The sequence below is a fragment of the Marmota monax genome, unplaced genomic scaffold, assembly GCF_021218885.2.
Source record: "Marmota monax isolate L192 unplaced genomic scaffold, Marmota_monax_Labrador192_F-V1.1 WCK01_AAM20220418_F8-fsc00013, whole genome shotgun sequence".
Classification (NCBI taxonomy): Eukaryota; Metazoa; Chordata; class Mammalia; order Rodentia; family Sciuridae; genus Marmota; species Marmota monax.
In genome coordinates, this window is record NW_026692202.1 from 3,598,188 (window position 1) to 3,622,778 (window position 24,591).

The following is a 24,591-nucleotide window of genomic DNA, read 5'->3' on the forward strand; positions in this document are numbered from 1 at the left end:
CCAGCCCCAGGTTACTAGTTCTTAATGTATACTTCCATAGTTTCTTAATGTAACTACAAAAAATGTATGTTTTATTTCCCTGCCTTTTTATACAAAATATAAAATGCTTATACATTTATTTCTCTCTTTTTTCCCTTCTCCCCAACAATGTATTCAGCCTTTTAAATCAGTAGAGATAGAGCCCAGAGACTCCTGCTACACAGACATCTATGGCTGAGATACTGAAGCCAGGTACTAGACCTATCTATGATGACAGGACAGTGGGGTGAGATGAAGGCAAGATTTGACTGAATGAAAGCAGTCATTCAGGACAAGGTAGGCCAAAGGGCTCAGCCATCTCTGATCACAACACTAAAAGGTACAGATAATTTAAAATGAAGTCCTAACAGGAAAGTGGAATGTTGTGTTGGCTGTCCAGAAGGATGATGCTCTGAAGTCCTAGAAATAAGTCACTGTGGGGAAGGTCAAACCTTATTTAATAAATGCCTCAGTCTCAGCACTAAGGTTGGGGTTGGACTTCAGGAGGTCTCACTTCTTGCAGGATGATTTTAGAACTGTCCTTGGTTAGATTAGCAGTGTGGGTGACTTAAGACACAGTGTGGGAACCTCTTGATCAATGGTGCGGTACAGAGTCCTGGCATAGCCCATCAGTGGAGAGGATATACCCTATGACCCGTGAGATACGGCAGGGATGGGGCAGGACTAATGAGTCTGAGGCTTCTTAAGTGCTTTATATTTGAATGCACTTTGTTCAAAGAAATGAGATGTGGTTGGGGATTGGACATTCAGTGAAAAACCAGGGAACCTATGTGTAGTAGGTATGAAGAAAGAAAAAAAAGAGAGAAATAATGAGAGTAGGAAGGGAAATAGACAGAGGAATAAAACACCTCTCATAGGAGTCAATACAGGCTGGGGATACAGCTCAGTGGCATAGCACATGCTTACCATGGGTGAGGTCCTAGTTTCAATCCCCAGTGCGAGAAGGAGAAGGAGAAGGAGAAGAAGAAGAAGAAGAAGAAGAAGAAGAAGAAGAAGAAGAAGAAGAAGAAGAAGAAGAAGAAGAAGAAGAAGAAGGAACAATTATAAGGGAAACATGAAAAATGAAATTATTAGAAAATGTTTCTCTCTCCTGCTATCTCCAAAATGCTTGTCAAGTTGAATTGTTACACTTATGGACTAAACTAGAACAACCAGAAACTGGAGAACACACCACTTGGAGATTAATTGGGCAATGTTAATGTTGGCAAACTCGATGGTGGTAGGACCATCTTGGAGATAGCTGAGAATAAAGCAGATTTAGGAGCATCGCAATCGCAAGAGTGAGACTGGAGATTCACAGATGTCTCCCACATCACAGGGTGGAAATATACCTCAGAAGACCGAGATGTAGACAAGTGACTTCTGTAAAGTGTGACACTAGTGGCAACATCTCTCTTCACCACAGAGTCTAGTTACTTGCAAGGTTCTGGGGATTGATCCCAGGGCCTTGTGCTGCTAGGCAGACATTCTACCACTAAGTCACATCCCCAGCCCTTACTTTTGTCTTTTGTCTTTGAGGGGAGGAGGGCTTACCTGTCTTTTTAAAATATACACTTACACACACACACACACACACACACACACACACACACACTCTTGTAGAAAATGAAAAATAGAGATATTTTATCCAGGCATCAAGAGGGAAAAGGTCCAAATGGCTAAAGTAAAAATAGGGTTTCTGTTTGAATTAATCAAATAATTGCCATTTATTCTATTGTGGATCCACAAAGATTGAAAATTTGACAATTTCACTTATAATCACTACAGTCACATACAATTTTCTAGATCAAAATAAATGATTAGAACTGAAGAGGGATTAAAAGATTTTTATGCTGGAAATCATTGAAATTCTCATTAAGATAATTCGAGACTCTTTGAAGATGCTACATTTTAATTATTAATACAGTGCTCAGTATGCTTGTTTATCTTTTTAAAGACATGCTTTAATTAATAGAGAGTATTCCTTCATGTCCTGGAAATACCTCCAGAGTGGAATTAAGATATTTTCATTACCAAAATGAATTAAACAGTAAATGTAGCAGAGTAAGTACATAGATGAAAATAAATACAATAAAATACTAAATAATCTACAATATTCTCTCTTATATGCAAAGAGTTATTCAATTCATGTTTGCCACACATGATACTTTGTGTTTTCCTTTAATGAAATTACTTCGTTATGCTTTTCTCTCATATGAAATAATGGCCTATATAGGAAAAAAATACTTAGCCAGATTAGAGGTACAAACCTCTAATCCAGCTAATCAGTAAACTGAGGAAGAGGATCTCAAGTTTGAGATCAGCTGGACCTTATTTCAATGTAAAATTTAAAAGGCTGGAAATGTAGCTCATTCCTAGCATGCGTGAGGTCCTGGTTCAATCCTCACTATGGAGGGGAAAAAAACAGGGAGAGAGAAAAGGAATATAAAAAATAAACACATATTCCACTCTAAATTGACTAAATATTTCACACAGCCACTTAAAGGAAAAATTGTTTTGTATAAATAAATTTACAATCCCTGGTAACTTTTCCTATCTATGACTTAAATTCTAGTAACATTCTGATTTGTAGTTATACTTTTTTTCCTAGTTGTTGTATTCAAGAGGCAATATTATTTTTGTAATTATAAATCCTATTTCTGTTTACACAAGCAAGTATATTAAATGTCTTCTCATTTTAATGGAATGATTCTATATACTATTACCATCTTTAAAGAATGCTGTTATAACATGTTAAAATTAGCAAAAAAAATAGATAAACAAATTCAGTAACAGAACAGATATAAAAAGCAGGTAAAGTCTGATTGGGGAAATGTCAATTATTTAACTTTAATGCAAATTTAAAAATTGAATATTAATTGGAATAGATAGGTGTAACTCAGAGGACTTGATCAATTCAAGGAAGAATCTTTAGACGAATTTGTGGCTTTCTGTCCAGGAAGGAAGGCTGCAGGTGGCCCCTAAAAACTACCTCAGCAGATCTGAGCTTTCCAGGAAATGATGAGGCTCACTGGGAACAGTGAACTAAAAGAAGGGTAATTTGGAAGGTATGGTCAGTTTCCTGGCACCCTGACACTCATCATAGTTATGAACCAGGATTTAAGCAGAATCAACTTTTGTTTCTTAGTAATACTGGCCACGGTGGTGATTTGGGGGGATCTGGTGCTGCTGAACTAATTGCCCAGTTGTCCCTTACAGCCAGGATATTAAGAAACATGCAATGGCCAACATACCAGTGGGGACCTCCTCGCTTCTCCAGCCCTGGAATGACAGCAGAGGGGAAAAGGTGAAGAGAGTCAGGGATCAAGAGAAAGAGTGAGGGAAAGGGACAGATGGAAGGATACCGGAGGGGGTGGAAGTGAGGGCAGGGCAGGAGAGGAGACAACAGGCAAACCCAGAAGCACCTCAAAGCCAGTTCTTCCTGTTGCCGGTATGTGGACCATCCCCGAGGGGGAGGGTGTGAAAGCAGCCTAGATAGTAGGGGCAGTTCCTGGCTGACCTATTCCAGGTGAAACTGGGAGACAGGGTAGCCTGAACACCCTCCACCCTTGTCACTTCCTTCATGGAGTCCTGCCCTTCTCTACCTGCTCTGGCTCCTTCCTGCACTGGGATCCCAGTTCATCTCTGTGTGGCTTCAAGCCTCTGTCATTTCCAGGTGTTTGACTCACAGATTCAACCCATGGGTGGCTGGTTTCCTTGCTATGGGCCTGTGGTGCGGCAGAGCATCATGACAGAGAGGGATGCTGCTCACCTCATGGTGGCAGGAGAGCAGAGAGAAAGGAAGAGGCCTGGGATGAAATAGTGCTCCCTCAAGGACCCACTCCCTCCAACTAGGTTCCACCTTATGGAGTTTCCACCACCTCCCAGTAAAATGCATTCAGCTATGAATCCCTGAATAGATTAATCCAATGATGGAGTCCAAGCCCTCATGATCCAATCACTCCCCCAAAGTCCCACCTCTGAACAATGCTACGTTGAGGACCAAGGCTTCAATACATGAGACTTTGGGGAATGTTCTAGACCCAAACCATAGCACAAGGTATACTTACTGGCCTCCCTTTCCCCGGCTCCCTGACCTCTAGGCTCAGCCTCAGAGTCACTCCTGTGCGTGACAGAGCAACCAGGGTTGTTGGCTGTAGCCAGGGAGGATGAACCTGGGCTGAGACTGAACCCACATTGGTAGTGTGAAGAAGAGACTGTGGGCGCCTGTGGCTATACTGACAAACAAGGCAGGGGGTACTGCAGACCCTTTGTTGCCACTCTCCTCGGGGATTTTAATTTTTACCCCAATTCTGAATGCTGCCACAAATTACTTCCTGCTTTTCAGCAATTAACAGGAAATTTAATTGCACTATACCTACCGAGTTATTTTTTTCCTAAATGATAGAAGGAATAGTTATTAAAGGACAAATATAAGAAATAACTTGAAACCCTAGCAGGGGCCTATGACTAGGTTTATCAGGGTTTTCTCCTCGCAGTTTTAAACTACTTCTTATAAAGAGAGAAGAATAAAATAATAAATCAATTTGAAAGTAAATATAAAGTGCAGGAAGGCAGGTTATTTAATTTTTTTAATTTAAATTTGATTTTTTTTATTTCAACATTTTATAAAATTTAATTTCCCATTTTTAGTGCTCTCCTTGATATTATGCAATTTTAGTTAGAAAGCATTCTGTATTGGAATTTCCCTATCCACTTTCATCAGGTTCTATTGAAACATAAAATATGAGCTAATAACCTTACCATGTCTTTTTTCTTGCTTCCCATTACTAAATAATTTTCTAAAAACCATTTTTCTTTTTGGTGCTGGGGACTGAACCCCACTGCCTTGCACATGCTAAGCACACATTCTCCCAGTGAGCTAATTCTCCCAAGCCTAATTTTCATTTTTTAATTGTGGAAAAAATAACATAAAATTTACCATCTTAACTATTTTTAACTGTATAGATCAATAGTCTTAAGTATATTCCTATCATGCAACTGATACCCACAACTCTTTCATCTTACACTAAGTAATTTTTTTAACTCAATAAATAGCATTACCAAAGCAAATGTCTTTTGCATGCATAGGGGATTTCTTTCTAACAAAATACCTTTCATTACTAACCCTTGTTGATCTTATAAGCTGTAAGAATAAAGATGTTAACCTTCAAAGCTTGGCAGCTCTCCCTCCCACTGTAACTAGGAAATCCTCCTCCTCTCCGGCAGACAGGTGAGCGTGTGAGTAGTGAATGAATGCAGATCATATGAAATGCACTGCTCCACCTCCGCTTGGGGAGAGCTTTTCTTTTAAGGCAGTAGAGTTAAATCAGAATCAGATGTTTCTGTGCAAACATCTAGATACTTAGAAGTAAACACTGATAATAACATTTTTACATGTGTTATATATAATAGGAAGAAATGTAAATGCTTTTTATGGGAAAGAACCACTAATTCCAAATATTGATGTGGTATTACTTCGTGTGCCTTCATGTTAGAGCATAGCTTGTATGGAAAAGTACATAGTAGTTAAAGGGCACTCAGGATAGTGAGAAAGAAGGCGGGTGGGGTGGTGCAGCAAAGAGCAGATTGAACTCATCCATTAGTATATATGATATATAATCTTATTGCTGATATATAATAAATATATAATAAAAGTGTTATCTTATAATAGTTTTATTATGTATAAATAAATTCTTTTTTCTCTCTCTTTAGTACCAGGGATTGAACCAAGGGACACTTAACCACTGCGCTACATTCCTAACCCTTTTTATTTTATTTTATTTTGAGACAGGATCTCACAGGTTACTTACAGTCTCATTAAATTGCTAAAGCTGGCTCTGAATTTGCGATCCTCCTGCCTCAGCCTCCTGATCAACTGGGATTACAGGCATGTGCAACCACACCCAGCTTGTATAAATAAATTTTATAATAATTGTACTATAGATTATCACATATACTAAATTATATAATATTACACAATATTTATCTTATATATGAGTATACTTTATATATATATATATATATATATATATATATATATATATATATATAAAATGTTCCTTTTAAGTACATGTTTTTCACTCAGGGGTTATCTTATAGTACTTTAATTTTTTAAAGTGTTTGTTTCTGGGGAGCAAAATATTGGAAATGAAGTCTTACCTTTTTAAACAGCCCAGATTCTATAGGTGAGGGACCAGCCATCTCACTGGCAGTGTGCAAGGTAAGTTCCTGGAACTCCTGTCGGCTTTCATCAGGTATATTCAAAGCTCTATAAAAATAGTAGAAATAGTTATGTCATTGGCATACAGCGTGCACCGCCATGCTTAGCTTCTAATAGATGGTTGGTTGCTTACCCCAAAACTATTTCCTTTATTGAAACCCCCATCAACCTCTCCCCACACACATTTCTCTTTGCTAATAATGATTTTGTTCAGAAACCCATCCTCCTTGTGTGTCAGAGGAAACTCTGTCCAGCCCTCGTAGTCAACCATGATTGGTCTAATTTCGAGATCTGTTCCTCATACCAGTGACTGATTTAAGCATATGCCCATGCTTGTCCCTCTTGCTGACATCACCACATTGATGCCTGTGTCCCTGACCCTCTGGTGTTCATACTTTGCTCCACTATCTGGTGCAATTTTGCCCAATGAGACGTGAGGGACAATTGCTGGATGAATCCTGGAAAAGTCTCTATCTTAAAAGATGATTCACAGGAAGAAACAGGTTCTCTTCCCTGAAGGCTTGCGTCATGCCTGTGCATACTGAGTATGATGGCCATCTATGGCCATGAGTGGCATTGGCCTAAGGAGAATAGTCTAAGGAGAAAGCAGGGCGGAGATCTGATGGCAACTTAAACCTTTGAATACATTGTTGAGGGATTGAATTAAGCTGTCCTAAACTGCCCTGTACCTAAAGTTCCTGCTGTGTTAGACAGTAAATGCCCTATTCTTTAAGGCACTTGGAGTTGGGTATATTATATGCAATTGAGCATCATAACTGAAGCAATGGCTGATAGAGTTTTTTTTTGTACTGGGGATTAAACTTAGGGTGCTCTACCATTGAACTTTATCCTAGGCCATTTTAAAGATTTTATATTTTGAGACAGATACTTGCTATGTTGCCCAGGCTGATCTAGAATTTGTAATCATCTGCCTTGGCCTCTAGAGTTGCTGGGATTATAGGTGTGTGCCACCATGCCCAGCTTGATAATTTTTTTAAAGACCAATATAATTCAGGCTGGAATAAAGATGCTGGAGCAAGATCAAGGGCTTCACCTTTTTCTTTTTCTCCATTCTTTTTCTTTCTTTTTTGTCAGTCCTGGGAATCAAACCTTAGCCCTCACACATGCTGGGCAGGTGTGAGCTACATTCCCATGCCTAAATTCAAGGCTTCGAACAAGAATGCCAATGAAGTAGAAAGAGAATTAAAAATTGAAGACCTCAATGTTTCACAGGAGAAACCGAACGTTTTATGGAATATCTACAATGAGCCAAGGAAGAAAAGATAAAGAGGGAAAAGTACTAACATTTCAAGGCAAGGAGATACAAATCAACATGGTAATATCACAAAGGGAGTTATGGATAAGCACTATTTGGAGAACTCTATCTTCTGTATCTTTATTTTAAAAAATACTATGCTTGCCAATTGTGGTGGTATATGCCTGTTACCCCAGTGACTTGGGAGGTTGACACAGGAGGATCACAGTGTAAGGTCAGCCTCAGCAATAATTAGCGAAACCTAAAGCAACTTAGAGAGATCTTGTCTCAAAAAACCAACAAGCAAACAAAAAAACAAACAAACAAAAAACCAAACCACAATAAATGAAACCAAAACAAAACTAAACAAAAAAACAGGCTGGAGATGTAGTTCATGGAGATGATGGTAGAGTACTCCTGTGTTCAATCCCCAGTACCAAGAAACCAAACCAAAACAACAAAACCCAATACAACATCTTTGCATTATATAAAACATGAAGATACGTTAGCAGCAATATGTTATATTTTGTCTTTCTCCAAATTTTGTACTATAAGAGGAATACTTACACAGAGTAAAAATAATTTGGACAGTATAGGTGAGAATTAAAATAAAAAAGCTACACAATTTCATTCTGTCTAAGTAACCACTCTTAAGAGCTCACTTCTTGAAACATTTTATATCCTAAATAAGCACTCAAGGGAATTTAGGTAACAATTGAGAAGTACCTTAATGTTGGAAGGTATTATAGACCCACCATGGATATATCCTCAGCCTCCTGATCAACTGGGATTACAAGCATGTGCAACCACACCCAGCTTGTATAAATAAATTTTATAATAATTGTACTATAGATTATCACATATACTAAATTATATAATAATATTACATAATATTTATCATATATATATATATATATATATGATGTTCCTTTTTAGTACATTAAGGCAATAGAGTTAAATCAGAATTTAACTGATTTAAGCTGCATTCCCTGTGACCCTCCTGCCTCAGCCTCCCCAGCCATGACACCTGGCATTAAAATCTATTTTCGTTCATCGTTCCACTAACCCTAAACCACAATGTTCATCCGTCCTTCCACCCACAGATATGCCAAGAGAAACAGCAAGCAAGAGAAGACCCTTTGAACTTGAAAGTTTATTCCAACCACTGTGGACTTATACATTTAAAAAGTAAATGTGTGTGTGTGTGTGTGTGTGTGTGTGTAGACTGCCATTCTTAATATTTTTTCTTTTTGAAAAAAAAATGTGACCATTAAATAACTCAAGAGACTGCAGAGATGAAAGGGATCCACATGGGCTTCCTGAGCTTTATCGTGGAGATGGGCACTTAGAAAAGGAATCCTCTTCCTACTAGTATTTCCACACTGAATGATTGGACAGGGTGCTCTTTCTGCACATTTTACTTACTGTGATTCAACCCCTACGTCTATTTTAGGATCCTCTTGCCTGCAAATATTGCAAAGTCCAACCCAGAGAAGCCTGATAAAACCAAAATTTATTAATACATATAAAACAAGAAGAGGGATTGAACTGGTTTAATCAGTTTATTCAATTGCTGATGAATTCAGTGGTGGCTCTGGTTCGAGATATCACATAAAGGTAGGATAATTCCAGAGGATAAAAGGATTTTCTCTCCCCATATATCTTGCTTAGAAGTGATTTGAAATCTTCCCTAGAAGCCATTGCTTGTCATAAAGCCACTTTTTGTCATGCCTACGCCAAACCAGTCACTGGACCTATTCTTTTGAGGCTGAGGTCCAAAGGACCCTGCTGTCCTAAGAGTGGGCACCTGAAAAAACTGGGCTTCCATTAAGAAGGAAGGAGTGGGGAGCAGGTGGAAATGCTGGTGTGTCCTGACTCCTTCCTAGATCTGTCTTGAAACATGTTCCCCACATTTTCTACACTGTTAGTGGAGGTGGAGTTGATACATAGAGATGATTGAATTTGAGTTGTCAAAGTAGATTTTTATGACTTTGAAATCATAGCATATTGAATTATGCTTACCCGCCTGACTTACAGAGTAAACAAGACTCGCCTCTATCCAAGGGACATTTCTTATGCTTTTCATTCTCTGAGATGGGAAAGTACAGATGACACTGGGGGGTTGGTTTACTTCATCAGTGGTCAGAGAGTTCCAGGGAAGGTCCTTGCTTCACCATGATTCTGAGATAAGAAATGCCATGGGCGGTGTATTCAGTAACCCTTGGCCTGCCTTTGAGGGAGATGAATGCCAAGGTCTTGGCTAACTTCCCTTTCCTAGTGACCCAGATACTGGCAGTGCTGCCGGGCACCTGGTCACAGCTGCCATTATTTCTGTTTGTTCCAGGACTTGGCTGGCAGGTGAGGCAAGGCCAAGAGATGCATGGGCTGAGAGCACATCACAAGCAGAACTCAGTTTCAGGAGAGCCAAGGGGCTCAGGCCACCTCTGAGCATTTGCTTTTATTTTTTCCTTTTCCCTTCTTTTCTTTTAGTTTTGTTTTGTTTGGTACTGAGGATCAAACCCAGGGGCACTCTACCACTGAGCCATACCTCCAGCTTTTTTTATGCTTTTATTTTGAGACAGGGTCTCACTAAGTGACTTAGAGTCTTGCTAAGTTGCTGAGGCTGGCTTTGAACTTGTGGTCCTCCTGCCTTGGCCTCCTGAGTCACTGGGATTACAGGTATGTGACACTATGCCTGGCCCCATGAGTATTTTCTTCTTTCTCTTTAGAGTGTCAGTTACAGAAATCCTACTCACAGCAAACTTATTGGACAACTTTGTCTCCTGAAACCAGCCTTCTTTTTGTATCACACAGAAAGTATGGGCTTACAGTCTGGAGGGTCTTCCATTGTGTCAGACATGAAAGTACAGAAAGAGAACAACCCAATGCCTGACCCTCAAGAATATAAGGTCTAGTAGATCTAGAGGTTCACCAAGTGGGCAGCAATATTTTCAGTTCTGATTAATAGTTCCATATAGAATTAAACATGGTTAATTCTTCCTAGTCTAAAAGCCAACTTTATTAAATGTTTGCATCAGTAAAGGATAATTGTAAAGTTTGTTAATTTTTATTTTCAAGAGGGTAAGCTTTAATTTCACTGCCAGTAGGCCATAGGTGGTCATAAGAAAAAGCTAAGGATGATTTCCTGTCGAGAAATTTAAGATTTATAAATGTAAGCAGTTTCCTTTGAAAATAGTCACTACTGGTTACTTATTAAGAATAATAACCTCTTGGGTTAATAAAATCCGTAAATGCTTCCAATTATACTGAAGTCTAGCAGAGGATAAAATTCATTAATTTGCTAATTATAACCTTTTGTAATTCCCTGTTTAAGCACAGATATATTATGCTGTCAGAATGAGACTCAGGGTTAAACACTTGATTTTGCTCAGACTTATTTAAGTAGAACATCTGCCAGTTCATTTAATTATTCTTTATGTTTTCTTTTTATTTGGTTTACTTTAAAAAGCCAAATTGCCTTTCTCCCTGGAGAATAAGTTGGTAGCAAAATAAATGGCAAGATTATTTTCTCTTTCCTAAGTTTATTTTTTTTTTAATTTTTTATTGTTGGCTGTTCAAAACACTACATAGTTCTTGATATATCATATTTCACAATTTGATTCAAGTGGGTTATGAGCTCCCATTTTTACCCCATATACAGATTGCAGAATCACATCAGTTACACATCCATTGATTTACATATTGCCATACTAGTGTCTGTTGTATTCTGCTGCCTTTCCTATCCTCTACTATCCCCTGTCCCCTCCCCTCCCCTCCCCTCCCCTCTTCTCTCTCTGCCCCCTCTACTGACATTCGTTTGTCCCCCTTATATTATTTTTCCCCTTCCCCTCACTTCCTCTTGTATGTACTTTGCATTTTCCCTTCTCTCTCCCTTTCCCTCCCACCTCTCATCCCTGTTTAATGTTAATCTTCTTCTCATGCTCTTCGACCCTACTCTGTTCTTAGTTACTCTCCTTATATCAAAGAAGACATTTGGCATTTGTTTTTTAGGGATTGGCTAGCTTCACTTAGCATAATCTGCTCTAATGCCATCCATTTCCCTGTAAATTCTATGATTTTGTCATTTTTTAATGCAGAGTAATACTCCATTGTGTATAAATGCCACATTTTTTTTATCCATTCTTCCATTGAAGGGCATCTAGGTTGGTTCCACAGTCTAGCTATTGTGAATTGTGCTTCTATGAACATCGATGTAGCAGTGTCCCTGTAGCATGCTCTTTTTAGGTCTTTAGGGAATAGACCAAGAAGGGGAATAGCTGGGTCAAATGGTGGCTCCATTCCCAGCTTTCCAAGAAATCTCCATACTGCTTTCCAAATTGGCCGCACCAATTTGCAGTCCCACCAGCAATGTACAAGTGTACCCTTTTCCCCACATCCTCGCCAGCACTTGTTGTTGTTTGACTTCATAATGGCTGCCAATCTAACTGGAGTGAGATGGTATCTTACGGTGGTTTTGATTTGCATTTCTCTGACTGCTAGAGATGGTGAGCATTTTTTCATGTACTTGTTGATTGATTGTATGTCCTCCTCTGAGAAGTGTCTGTTCAGGTCCTTGGCCCATTTGTTGATTGGGTTGTTTGTTCTCTTATTGTCTAATTTTTTGAGTTCTTTGTATACTCTGGATATTAGGACTCTATCTGAAGTAAGGAGTAAAGATTTGTTCCCAGGATGTAGGCTCTCTATTTACCTCTCTTATTGTATCTTTTGCTGAGAAAAAACTTTTTAGTTTGAGTAAGTCCCATTTGTTGATTCTAGTTATTAACTTTTGTGCTATGGGTGTCCTATTGAGGAATTTGGAGCCCGACCCCACAGTATGTAGATCGTAGCCAACTTTTTCTTCTATCAGACGGCGTGTCTCTGATTTGATATCAAGCTCCTTGATCCATTTTGAATTAACTTTTGTGCATGGCGAGAGAAAGGGATTCAGTTTCATTTTGTTGCATATGGATTTCCAGTTTTCCCAGCACCATTTGTTGAAGATGCTATCCTTCCTCCATTGCATGCTTTTAGCCCCTTTATCAAATATAAGATGGTTGTAGTTTTGTGGATTGGTTTCTGTGTCCTCTATTCTGTACCATTGGTCCACCCGCCTGTTTTGGTACCAGTACCATGCTGTTTTTGTTACTATTGCTCTGTAGTATAGTTTGAAGTCTGGTATCGCTATACCGCCTGATTCACACTTCCTGCTTAGCATTGTTTTTGCTATTCTGGGTCTTTTGTTTTTCCATATGAATTTCATGATTGCTTTCTCTATTTCTACAAGAAATGCCGTTGGGATTTTGATTGGCATTGCATTAAACCTATAGAGAACTTTTGGTAATATTGCCATTTTGATGATGTTAGTTCTGCCTATCCATGAACAGGGTATATTTTTCCATCTTCTAAGATCTTCTTCTATTTCTCTCTTTAGGGTTCTGTAGTTTTCATTGTATAAGTCTTTCACCTCTTTTGTTAGGTTGATTCCCAAGTATTTTATTTTTTTTGAAGATATTGTGAATGGAGTGGTTGTCCTCATTTCCATTTCAGAGGATTTGTCGCTGATATACAGGAATGCCTTTGATTTATGCGTGTTGATTTTATATCCTGCCACTTTGCTGAATTCATTTATTAGCTCTAATAGTTTCTTTGTAGACCCTTTTGGGTCTGCTAGGTATAGAATCATGTCATCTGCAAATAGTGATAATTTAAGTTCTTCTTTTCCTATTTTGATGCCTTTAATTTCTTTCGTCTGTCTAATTGCTCTGGCCAGTGTTTCGAGAACTATGTTGAACAGAAGTGGTGAGAGAGGGCATCCCTGTCTTGTTCCAGATTTTAGAGGGAATGCCTTCAATTTTTCTCCATTCAGAATGATGCTAGCCTGAGGCTTAGCATAGATTGCTTTTACAATATTGAGGTATGTTCCTGTTATCCCTAGTTTTTCTAGAGTTTTGAACATAAAGGGATGCTGTACTTTGTCGAATGCTTTTTCCGCATCTATCGAGATGATCATATGGTTCTTATTTTTAAGTCTATTGATGTGGTGAATAACATTTATTGATTTCCGTATATTGAACCAGCCTTGCATCCCAGGGATGAATCCTACTTGATCATGGTGCACAATTTTTTTGATAAGTTTTTGTATCCGAGTGGCCAGAATTTTATTGAGGATTTTTGCATCTAGGTTCATTAGAGATATTGGTCTGAAGTTTTCTTTCTTTGAAGTGTCTTTGTCTGGTTTAGGTATCAGGGTGATGTTGGCCTCGTAGAATGAATTTGGAAGTTCTCCCTCTTTTTCTATTTCCCGAAGTAGCTTGAAAAGTATTGGTATTAGTTCCTCTTTAAAGGTTTTGTAAAACTCTGCTGTATACCCATCCGGTCCTGGGCTTTTCTTAGTTGGTAGTCTTTTGATGGTTTCTTCTATTTCCTCAATTGATATTGGTCTGTTTAGGTTGTCTATATCCTCCTGACTCAATCTGGGCAGATCATATGACTTAAGAAATTTATCTATGCCTTCACTATCTTCTAATTTATTGGAGTATAAGGATTCAAAATAATTTTTGATTATCTTCTGTATTTCTGAAGTGTCTGTTGTGATATTGCCTTTTTCATCCCCTATGCTAGTAATTTGAGTTCTCTCTCTTCTTCTCTTCGCTAGCATGGCTAAGGGTCTGTCGATTTTGTTTATTTTTTCAAAGAACCAACTTTTAGTTTTGTCAATTTTTTCAATTGTTTCTTTTGTTTCGATTTCATTAATTTCAGCTCTGATTTTAATTATTTCTTGCCTTCTACTTCTTTTGCTGTTGTTTTGCTCTTCTTTTTCTAGGATTTTGAGATGAAGTATGAGATCATTTATTTGTTGGTTTTTTCTTTTTTTAAGGAATGAACTCCAAGCAATGAATTTTCCTCTTAGAACTGCTTTCAATGTGTCCCATAGATTCCGATATGTTGTGTCTGTGTTTTCATTAATCTCTAAGAATTTTTTAATTTCTTCCTTGATGTCTTCTATAACCCATTGATCATTCAGTAACCTATTGTTCATTCTCCAAGTGATGTATTCTTTTCCCTTCCTTCTTTTATCATTGATTTTCAGTTCCATTCCATTATGATCAGATAGGATGCATGGTATTATCTCTACTCCTTTATATTGTCTAAGAGTTGCCCTGTGACATAATATATGATCTATTTTTGAGAAGGATCCATGTGCTGCTGAGAAAAAAGTGTAACTGCTTGATGTTGCGTGGTATATTCTATATATGTCAATTAAGTCTAGGTTATTAATTGTGTTATTGAGTTCTATAGTTTCCTTATTCAACTTTTGTTTGGAAGATCTGTCCAGTGGCGAGAGAGGTGTGTTGAAGTCTCCCATGATTTTTGTATGGTGGTCTATTAGACTCTTGAACTTGAGAAGAGTTTGTTTGATGAACATAGCTGCACCATTGTTTGGGGCATATATATTTATGATTGTTATGTCTTGTTGGTGTATGGTTCCCTTGAGCAGTATGTAGTGTCCCTCTTTATCCCTTTTGATTAACTTTGGCTTGAAATCTATTTTATTTGATATGAGTATGGATACTCCTGCTTGTTTCCGAAGTCCATATGAGTGATATGATTTTTCCCAACCTTTCACCTTCAGCCTATGTATGTCTTTTCCTATCAAATGCGTCTCCTGTAGGCAGCATATTGTTGGGTCTTGTTTTGTGATCCATTCTACTAGCCTGTGTCTCTTGATTGGTGAGTTTAAGCCATTAACATTTAGGGTTATTATTGAGATATGGGTTGTTCTTCCAGCCATATTTGTTTATTTATGTTACTAAACATGGTTTGTTTTCCTCTTTGATTATTTTCCCCCCTTTAGTGTCCTACCTCCCACTGTTGATTTTCATTGTTATTTTCCATTTCCTCTTCCTGTAATGTTTTGCCAAGGATGTTTTGAAGAGATGGTTTTCTAGCTGCAAATTCTTTTAACTTTTGTTTATCGTGGAAGGTTTTAATTTCATCTTCCATCCTGAAGCTTAATTTCGCTGCAAACACAATTCTTGGTTGGAACCCATTTTCTTTCAGTGTTTGAAATATGTTATTCCAGGATCTTCTAGCTTTCAGAGTCTGTGTTGAAAGATCAGCTGTTATCCTGATTGGCTTACCCCTAAATGTGATCTGCTTCCTTTCTCTTGTAGCTTTTAAAATTCTCTCCTTATTCTGTATGTTGGGCATCTTCATTATAATGTGTCTAGGTGTGGGTCTCTTATGATTTTGCACATTCGGCGTCCTGTAGGCTTCTAGGATTTGGGGTTCTGTCTCATTCTTCAAGTCTGGGAAGTTTTCTCGTATTATTTCATTGAATAGATTGCTCATTCCTTTGGTTTGAAACTCTGTCCCTTCCTGTATCCCAATGACTCTTAAATTTGGTCTCTTGATGTTATCCCATATTTCTTGGATGTTCTGCTCATGGTTTCTTAACAGTCTTGCTGAGCTGTCTATGTTCTTTTCAAGTTGAAATACTTTATCTTCATTGTCTGATGTTCTGTCTTCTAAGTGTTCTACTCTGCTGGTAGTATTCTCCATTGAGTTTTTAAGTTGGCTTATTGCTTCCTGCATTTCTAGGATTTCTGTTTGTTTGTTTTTTATAACCTCTATTTCCCTGTATAGTTGATCTTTTGCTTCTTGGATTTGTTTATGTAATTCATTGTTGAAGTGATCTTTCATTGTCTGATTTTGCTGTCTGATGTCTTCCTTGAGACTCCAGATCATCTGAAGCATGTATATCCTGAATTCTTTATCTGACATTCCATCTGCTGCAGCTATTACCTCTTCTAACGTTGAGTTGACCTGCAATGCTTGTGGTCCTTTCTTTCCTTGTGTCTTCATACTGTTCGCATTCCTTTCTACTTGGTGAAACTGTTGTGCTATTGAATTTTCCCCCTATATATTTATATTGGTCTTGTATAGTTGCAAAGTCTCCCTCGCAGGCGCGGGCGGCGGCTCTGCCCCTCCTCCAATTGGGGCAATGTGCCTACCACGCCGGCAGGCCGCTGGGCCTGCTCTGCTGGTCGGTAGCAGGTCCGCCGACCTTGCAGGTGCGGGCGGCGGCTCTGTCCCTCTGCGGGCCGCTAGGCTTGTTCTGTCGGTGGTCGCAGTTCTGTCTAGTTTGCAGGCGCAGGCAGCGGCACTGCCCCTCTGCAGGCCTCTGGGGCTGTACTGCCAGTGGGTCGCAAGTCCGCCTACCTTGCAGGCGCGGGGGGGGGCAGCTCTACCCTTCCTCAGGCCACTGGGCCTGTTCTGTCTCTCGGTTGCAGGTCTGGCCTGTTCTGATGGTGGTCACAGTTCCGTCTACCTTGCAGGCGTGGGGGGGAGGGGGCGGCTCTGCCTCTCAGCAGGCCGCTGCTCCTCTTCTGCCGGTGGGTCGCAGGCCCGCCTACCTTGCAGGAGTGATTGGAAGCTCTGCCCCTCCGCGGGCCACTGGGCCTTTTCTGTCAGTGGTCACAGTTTCGCCTACCTGGCAGGCGCGGGGGGTGGGGGGCGGCTCTGCCCCTCAGCAAGCCACTGGGCCTGTTCTGTGGGTGGTCACAGTTCCCTCTACCTTGCCGGCGCAGGGGGAGGGGGCGGCTCTGCCTCTCAGCAGGCCGCTGCTCCTCTTCTGCCGGTGGGTCGCAGGCCCGCCTACCTTGCAGGAGTGATTGGAAGCTCTGTCCCGCCGCAGGCCACTGGGCCTTTTCTGTCGGTGGTCACAGTTCCCCTACCTGGCAGGCGCGGGGGGTGTGGGGCGGCTCTGCCCCTCAGCAGGCCGCTGGGCCTGCTCTGTGCATGGTCACAGTTCCCTCTACCTTGCCGGCGCAGGGGGAGGGGGCGGCTCTGCCCCTCAGCAGGCCGCTGGGCCTGCTCTGTGCGTGGTCACAGTTCCCTCTACCTTCTCTTTCCTAAGTTTAAAGAGTCACATGGTTATTCTTGGGCAAAACCAAACATTGTGAGGCCTGAAGCTTCTACAATGTGGTGGGTCCTCTTTAAGAGAAAACAAAAATAAAATATCTTACTTTTCCAAAATTGACAGTGCTGAGGTCTCTCTGAAGGCTTTGGAAGTGTTCTACACTTGGACTTCATTTATTTCCTATAAATCTGCTTTGGGTTTTCCTAATGTTGGTTGACCCCACCAAGTTATTCCTTAAGCATTTAACATGTTTGGCTCAGGGTAAAACAAGTTAAATGACATTCTTTAGCCCATAATTCTTGTTTCAGTGATAATATACATGTCAAATAATTAAATAAGGCAAAAAAGAAAAGGATCAGGCTTAACTATCAGGTATAAATTGATGCTGTACTGCCACCTATTGTCTACCCAAAGAATTATTACATGCATTCCTGAGCTTCAAAGTTCGAAAGTTGCCCCCAGGTGCACTTGATTATTTCCTAGGAAGCTTAAAACACCACTCTTCTGAATTAAGGCATTGGTTGCAAGGCCACGTAAGCTTTTTTCTGGATACAAAAGAAGGAGAAAATTTAATTCACTAACAAACTGCACAGATAGCAAGCTTAGCATTTCTTTACCATCACTGTCAAGTGGTGGCGTGACCATTACTGTGCAGCCTCCCTGCTGTTGACTTGAGACTCTGTATGAGATCATGGGCACATACCATCAGGTAATCCTAGACCTAAAAAGGGCCCTACTGATGCCTGGTACAGTCATCTTACTGTAGAGTTCCAGATACCATCCCTGAGTCACTAGTCACCCGGTGACTATGCCCAGGCTCAAAATGAGGCATCTAATGACACCCAGAAGATAGACCATGGGAATCTGAAAAATCTCAAAACAACAAACTATTTCCTCTGGAAAGTCAAGGGTTTTGTGTTTAATAGAGTAGGTTCTTCTTTCAGAAGGAATGCTATCTTCCAATTTGTATTTTTCTCCGCTGATTAAAAGATGAAACACACAATATTTACCTAGGGATTTCAGAGGCTTGCTAGACTGGCCATTAGCTATGCTATCTTGGGTTGGTTGCTTGACTTCTCTAAGATGAATTTCCTCATTTGGGGTTATAATTTCAGTAATACAAAATGTTTTGTCAAGTACTGGCATATGGTAAGTGCTCACTAAGTCTCAGCTATTTTTATTATGCATATCTGAATGTCAGTTGATATTTCCTGAGTAGCTTACAAGGTATCATGTGGATGGCACTTTGAACTAGCATATTTTTCAGCCTCAAATATGAAATGATACAGAAATGAGGATATCTCAGTTGGAAGATGCTTTAGAAATAATCTAGAGACCAAACTTTCTTATTTTGAGATGAGTTCATTGAGGCCCAGTGACAGTCATTGTCCAAGGCCATATGGCAGAGATAGGAGTAGAGAACTCACTTGACAAACTGCTGAGACTAATTTCAAATTCTCAGTAGATGAGTTTTATGTTCACAAAATCCCCGCTGGATGGAAAAATAAAAACAATTTTCCATGCTCATTCACGTTTTAAAAATTCAAACATCCTCAACGTTTTAGCAATATAAAGAACACTGCTCTGTTGATACCAAGTGTTTAGTGTCAAAAAATGGCAACAGAATGCCAAAAGTCTGCCATCTAGTGGTTGTACAAGAATATCAATCTCCTGGTCCTTGTGTTCTTCTACCAAGCAATGCTCCCTAGTGCAACCAGCCTCTACTCTCTGATCATATCCATTTTCCTGGGCATGTTGAATTTTAAATGGTGACTTGAAGGCCTGGAAGCCATCTCTCAAAGCACTGAGTGCATAAATTTCCAAATTCCCCTAATATCTAACCAGTACAATGCAGATCATCTTTTCTCCATCCAAGGCTGGGGACCTTTGCCCTAGAACTCCTATTTGGTGAAATCTGGGCTTTGGGGTGCTTCAGAGTCTGTAAAACTTACCCAAACTATCTCAGGACTGGTAAGATGAAAATTCTGGTCTGGGATCACTCTACATGATTAACAAACTAAGGAACCTACCCAGCAGCAGGCTGGGCTCAACAAGGTGTTGCTTTCTTAGCACTAATCCCAGAGGAAGGAATGATCCTATTCTAGGCAACAGCTGAGAGAAGCAGAGGCTAAGGACCACATAACCCAGGAACCATTGTCCAAGCCCCAGGAGAATTAAGGAATGCAGAGGTCTGAGGCTGGAGGAGGGGCTCAGGTTTACCAAGAGTCTCGGGTTTCATGCATGATTTTACATGCTCTCATTTAGAGGAGCTGAAGATCATGGTTCGTTTTGAGCTTCTATTTATAACATTCAAGTTGAACAAGTTCAGTTTACAGTTGTCAAAATAGAAAAGAAAGATTTCAATTGGTGGAATTTTCCTTTTAAGCTTCTTAAATTCCTATAATCTAATGGCAGAGAATAAAGAATGGCACTTTCCTTTTGACGGCATATATTCTCCCCCACAAAAGCCAAGTTCATATATAACAAACTAACAATGCAAGGGAGAGTGTTTTAAATTGCTATCCTTGCTGAGCTGGGCTTGGTGGCACATGCCTATAATCCCAACAACTGTGGAGACTGAGGCAGGAAGATTGCAAATTCCAGGCCAGCCTCAGCAACTTAGCAATGTCCTGTCTCAAAATAAAAGCAGACAAAAAAACAAGGGATGGGGCTGGGGTTGTAGCTCAGTGGTAGATTGCTTGCCTAGCATGTGTGAGGCACTGGGTTCAATCCTCAGCACCACCTAAAAATAAATAAATAAAATAAAGGTATTGCATCCATCTGCAACTAAAAAAAATATTTTTAAAAAAGGGCTGTTTGTGTAGTTCAGTGATAAAGTGCCCCTAGGTTCAGTCCCATCCACAGTACTAATATATATATATATATATATATATATATATATATATATATATATATATATATATGAAACTTGTACATATAATTTATGTATATAAATTATTTGTACACATAATTTATGTATATAAATTATTTATATATAAATTGCTATCCTTTGTAACACAACACTCCTAAGGATGATACTACCATGGAGCAGACAAGAAGAAAGAAGCCCAACAGAACATGGTTATAGGTACAGGGAAGAGAGATAACCAGTGGCATTCTGAGGCATTATCCCTGAGCCCACCTGCTCCAATCAACCCACCTCTGATCACTGTCAAGAGACTTTTTTCATCACAGGTGAGCTTGCTTTGAGGGACAGAACAAGATTCAGCCGCACCAGAACTCTTTGCTAGATGCATTATAGGGAGGCTGAGAAGCATGTTAGCTACTGTCTTCCTTCACGTCCTGTCTTTGGGGAGTGAAGGGAGAAATACCTTTCGTTCTTAAAGTTCCAAGCAAAGCCCTTCTTTTCCCTATCAGCTGATTTTCATGACAAGTTTTTTTCATGACCATGTACCTGATAGTGAGAACCAATTTTAGTAATTCCAGAACTATGTGAATATATGCTTCTGAAAAGCAGTTTTTCTGGCCTTATCACTCTATCATGCCTTTAGTTTTCTGATCTTTACCTGTTTGTGTTTTTTTGCTGGATATAACCTACTGCGTATCCTTTAGAGGAGCAAGTGAAGAAGTGGCAGTTATAGAGACATGAAATCTGTGGCTCACCAGGGTGACATCTATTTCTCCTTGTCTATTCCAGCCACCACTCTCCTGGTTTCTGACTTCACAATGACTTCAGTTTTGTTTCCAGCTATTCTCTGCCATCAGGTCTCTCTTGCAGTCTCTAACCCAATCTCGCTTTGCCAAGAATGGATCTTTCTGGCATACTCTCCTATGAAAACCTTCCGACGACTCAGCACTGATTAAAGTCCTAATTTCATAGTCTAGTATTGAAGTGCTTCCATCTTTTGGTTCCAGTCTGTTTCTTCAAACATAGCTCCCTGACCCACTCTATGTTCCAGGCAGTTTAGCCTCATTGATGGCTTTTACTCTCATCTCCTGGAGTGAACTTCTCACAGAGCTCCCGGTAAGGGAGGTTTCCTTTGTTTCTTCTGTGACATCTAACAATCTCTGTCCCATCGTAGATACTCAGCAAGGGTTTCCTAGCAAGTACAAAGCTCTTTCTGCAAAGATGGTTTGATTCATGACTTCAGCAGCTGCTTGGAGAGCCTACTGCTAGCTTATTGACTGCTTCAAATAATGTCGATAGAAAGCTCTGTTTCAAAAGCACCTCTTAACCACCGTGGTTACATGCCGAGTGCTCTGCCTGTTACTATTTCCCAGAAGTCTATGTGATGCCGCCTTCTTTGAAGTTGACTTTATAGCATATTTAATATGCATCATCTGTTTTGTTTACCTTTGCCCCACCCGAGCTCACTAGTCCAAGACAACTCATGTCAATGACAATCAATTAGTAAGAGTCTGAAATTCCGATGCCTCTAAAAACTTGTCACTAAATTCATTTGCTTTTCAGGTACTCAAAGAATTATCTTCATCAAACATTGATACTTTGTGGCTTTTCTAGAGGCAATAAAGTTCAAGAGGAACTGTGTTACTGTTCCTCCACCAAAATTGCTTAACATCTTACTATGTTTTCTGAACTCACAAATATCTACTTTTCTTACAAATCAGATGCTCAACATTGTTAAAGCTGCAATTCAGAGGTTTAAAAACTCTGCTCAAAATATTCTCTCATTATGACTGTCTATAAATCTTAGAAACGTAGAAGTGTCTTTAAATGTTACTTATAAGAAATCTAAATTGTCTTTAAATGTTACTTATAAGACATCTAAAACATTTCACATATCAATAGGATGCTTGTGATAAAAGAAAAGTTTTTACTATAATGTGAAAATAAAGAAGTTATTTTAAAATATGAGAGTAGCATTCTTTTTTCTTAATTTTTAAGTAATTCTTATGGAGATTAGCTTTTACATTAATTTTCTTGATTTTTCAACATGTTTAACTTACTCAGTTTCAAAATACCTGCTACTTTTTCAATGATTAGTGTAAAATGATCAGTAATTAGCACATAATTCATAATTGCCTGATTCACATCTTGGTTCTCCTACCGCAACAGGTGGGCAAATTCCACAAGGGACCAGATTTGCTTAAGTGCAATATTTTTTTGCAGTGATTAGAATTGTCATCATATTGCTAATGAATGAGTCCCATTAGTGTCTTTAACCGGTACTAATGTTACAAAAGAAAACTCTAATTAAAAATCACTTCTAACATTTCTAATTAGAAATCACTTCTAATTAAAAATCATTGGGTATCAGGGGCACATCAAGAAACAAATCTGCTGACTAAAGATGATGGAAAGACTATGAAGATGAATCTGAGACTGATATTTGTTATCCCAACTCCCGTGAATAAAATTCTTTCTGGTACAGAGGCAAGACAAGATGACCACAGTGTCTCCATTCTCTATCTAGTGCAAGAAAGTTGTCCTTACAGAGATGCTGGCAACAAGCTCTAAATGTCAGCCTTAAATTTCCACTCTGTGGATCCTCCCCAAGTGCTCTAAGCCCATCCTCTTCTCTCTCCAAACTCATTTGTCCTCAGAGAAATTGGCCTGCCCTTCCCATATCTCCAACTTTCTTCATTATTCTTTGCTTAGACTTCCTATTAATTCTTTCCCTGCTCCTCTTGCTGTCTTTGGCTATCAAATCCCATCAAGTCTAATTTCAAAACTCAGTTCTTCCAACATTTGCTTGATTGTAAGGAATTTTATGTTCCCTTGCCCCTTAGCTATCCAATTTATACTAAGGAAGTCCTAATACAAGGAGGGTTGTGTTCCAAAACTTTTTTTTTGAAAGAAACTTATTTATTATATTATAAATATAATGTTATAAATGATGGTTTGATTCTGAGACAATCCCTTGAAAGTAATTTCATGCTGCTGAAATATACCACAGTGACATGTGTGTATAAATATATTCATATATATCATTATGAATCATAGCCATTTCAATATTGGTTTCAAAGCAATAAAACAGTCTGATAAATGGTATATATTTTTCTTGAGTACAAATTATTCTTCTTTAGATAAGAGATTATTAAGAAAAATTGGTTCAATTCGAAAGAGATGATGGATGAAGAACTTTTCAGAGAATATAATGTAAGTTTCTAGTGCTTTCATTATTACCAGAGGTTGCTTATTATGATTTCTATTCTCACGTTCGAAACCTGGTTTTCCCTTTCCTTCATACAAATGCGTCACTAGCTTTATTCTTAGGCTTTACAGCTTTCAACTAAGTGATGGATGTTCATAGTGGAATGAATGAAGAAACAAAAAATGTAAAGAAAAAGGAAGAGGTAGTGAGGGGAAAAGAGAGATGTTCCTTGGCCAAGACTAGAAAGGAGAGGAAAGTGTCCCAAATAGGGGAGGATGTGTTCAGGAGGAAGAAAAGTTCCCACATGTGGCAATGATGTAGCTGCAGGATAGCTGGGGGCAGAAGAGGCAACACAGCACCTGCACAGCTCTCCAAGAGGACAGCCTTGGCCTCCCACTCGCCCCACGCTGAGCACCCTTACCAGGCTCAGCACAGGCCTCTCTACACATGAAGCTCCCCCCACCCCCATTTTTTTCTTCAGTCTTGAGGATTGGACCCAGGCTTGCACAAGCTATGCAAGCACTCTATTGCTGAGCTATATCTCCATTCCTTTTTTAAAAAATTTTGAAAACTTGCTAAGTTGCCCAGGATAGCCTCAAATTTTCAATTCTCCTGCCCCAGCCTACTGAGTTGCTGGGATCACAGGTGTGTGATCTGCACCTGGCACACACAGCTGTTTATGTAGAAAGTACTGAAGGGCATGCACAGTGCAGGTAAGGGAAAGTACCCTCATGAAGTATCATTTTTGTAGTTAATAAGGCAACTTCCTGTGACTCCATCAAGTATTATTTGATAAGTATTCATATCAGATTTCCTGTGAATATATATCAGTTTCTCCAGTCAATTATAGGTTTTTGGGGAACCAAGACCCATACCATCTTTTATCCCTATTACCTGTACTCAACAGGTATAAAATAAATGCTTTTATTTATTTTGATTGGGGATGATACAAAACAAGTTTTTTCTTGTGCTACTGGCTGATTGAGAATCTGAGTTTCTATCACCGGGAGGGAGTTGAGTCACTAAACCACAAAGCATTCTGTCCCAAGAAAATATTTATTTTGTTTAACAGGATTTTAAATGAGGGAGTGTTATC

General features: G+C 39.3%; 1 protein-coding gene across 1 annotated transcript in view; it reads right to left on the reverse strand.

Moving 5' to 3' along the window:
• The window catches only part of Crybg1 (crystallin beta-gamma domain containing 1), a 196,893-nt gene that overhangs the window by 96,185 nt on the left and 76,117 nt on the right, over window positions 1-24,591 (reverse strand). The window contains exon 2 of the mRNA XM_046430597.2: window positions 6,181-6,289. Within this exon, the coding sequence (XP_046286553.1) occupies window positions 6,181-6,289 (109 nt within the window). The remainder of the gene's footprint in view (window positions 1-6,180; window positions 6,290-24,591) is intronic.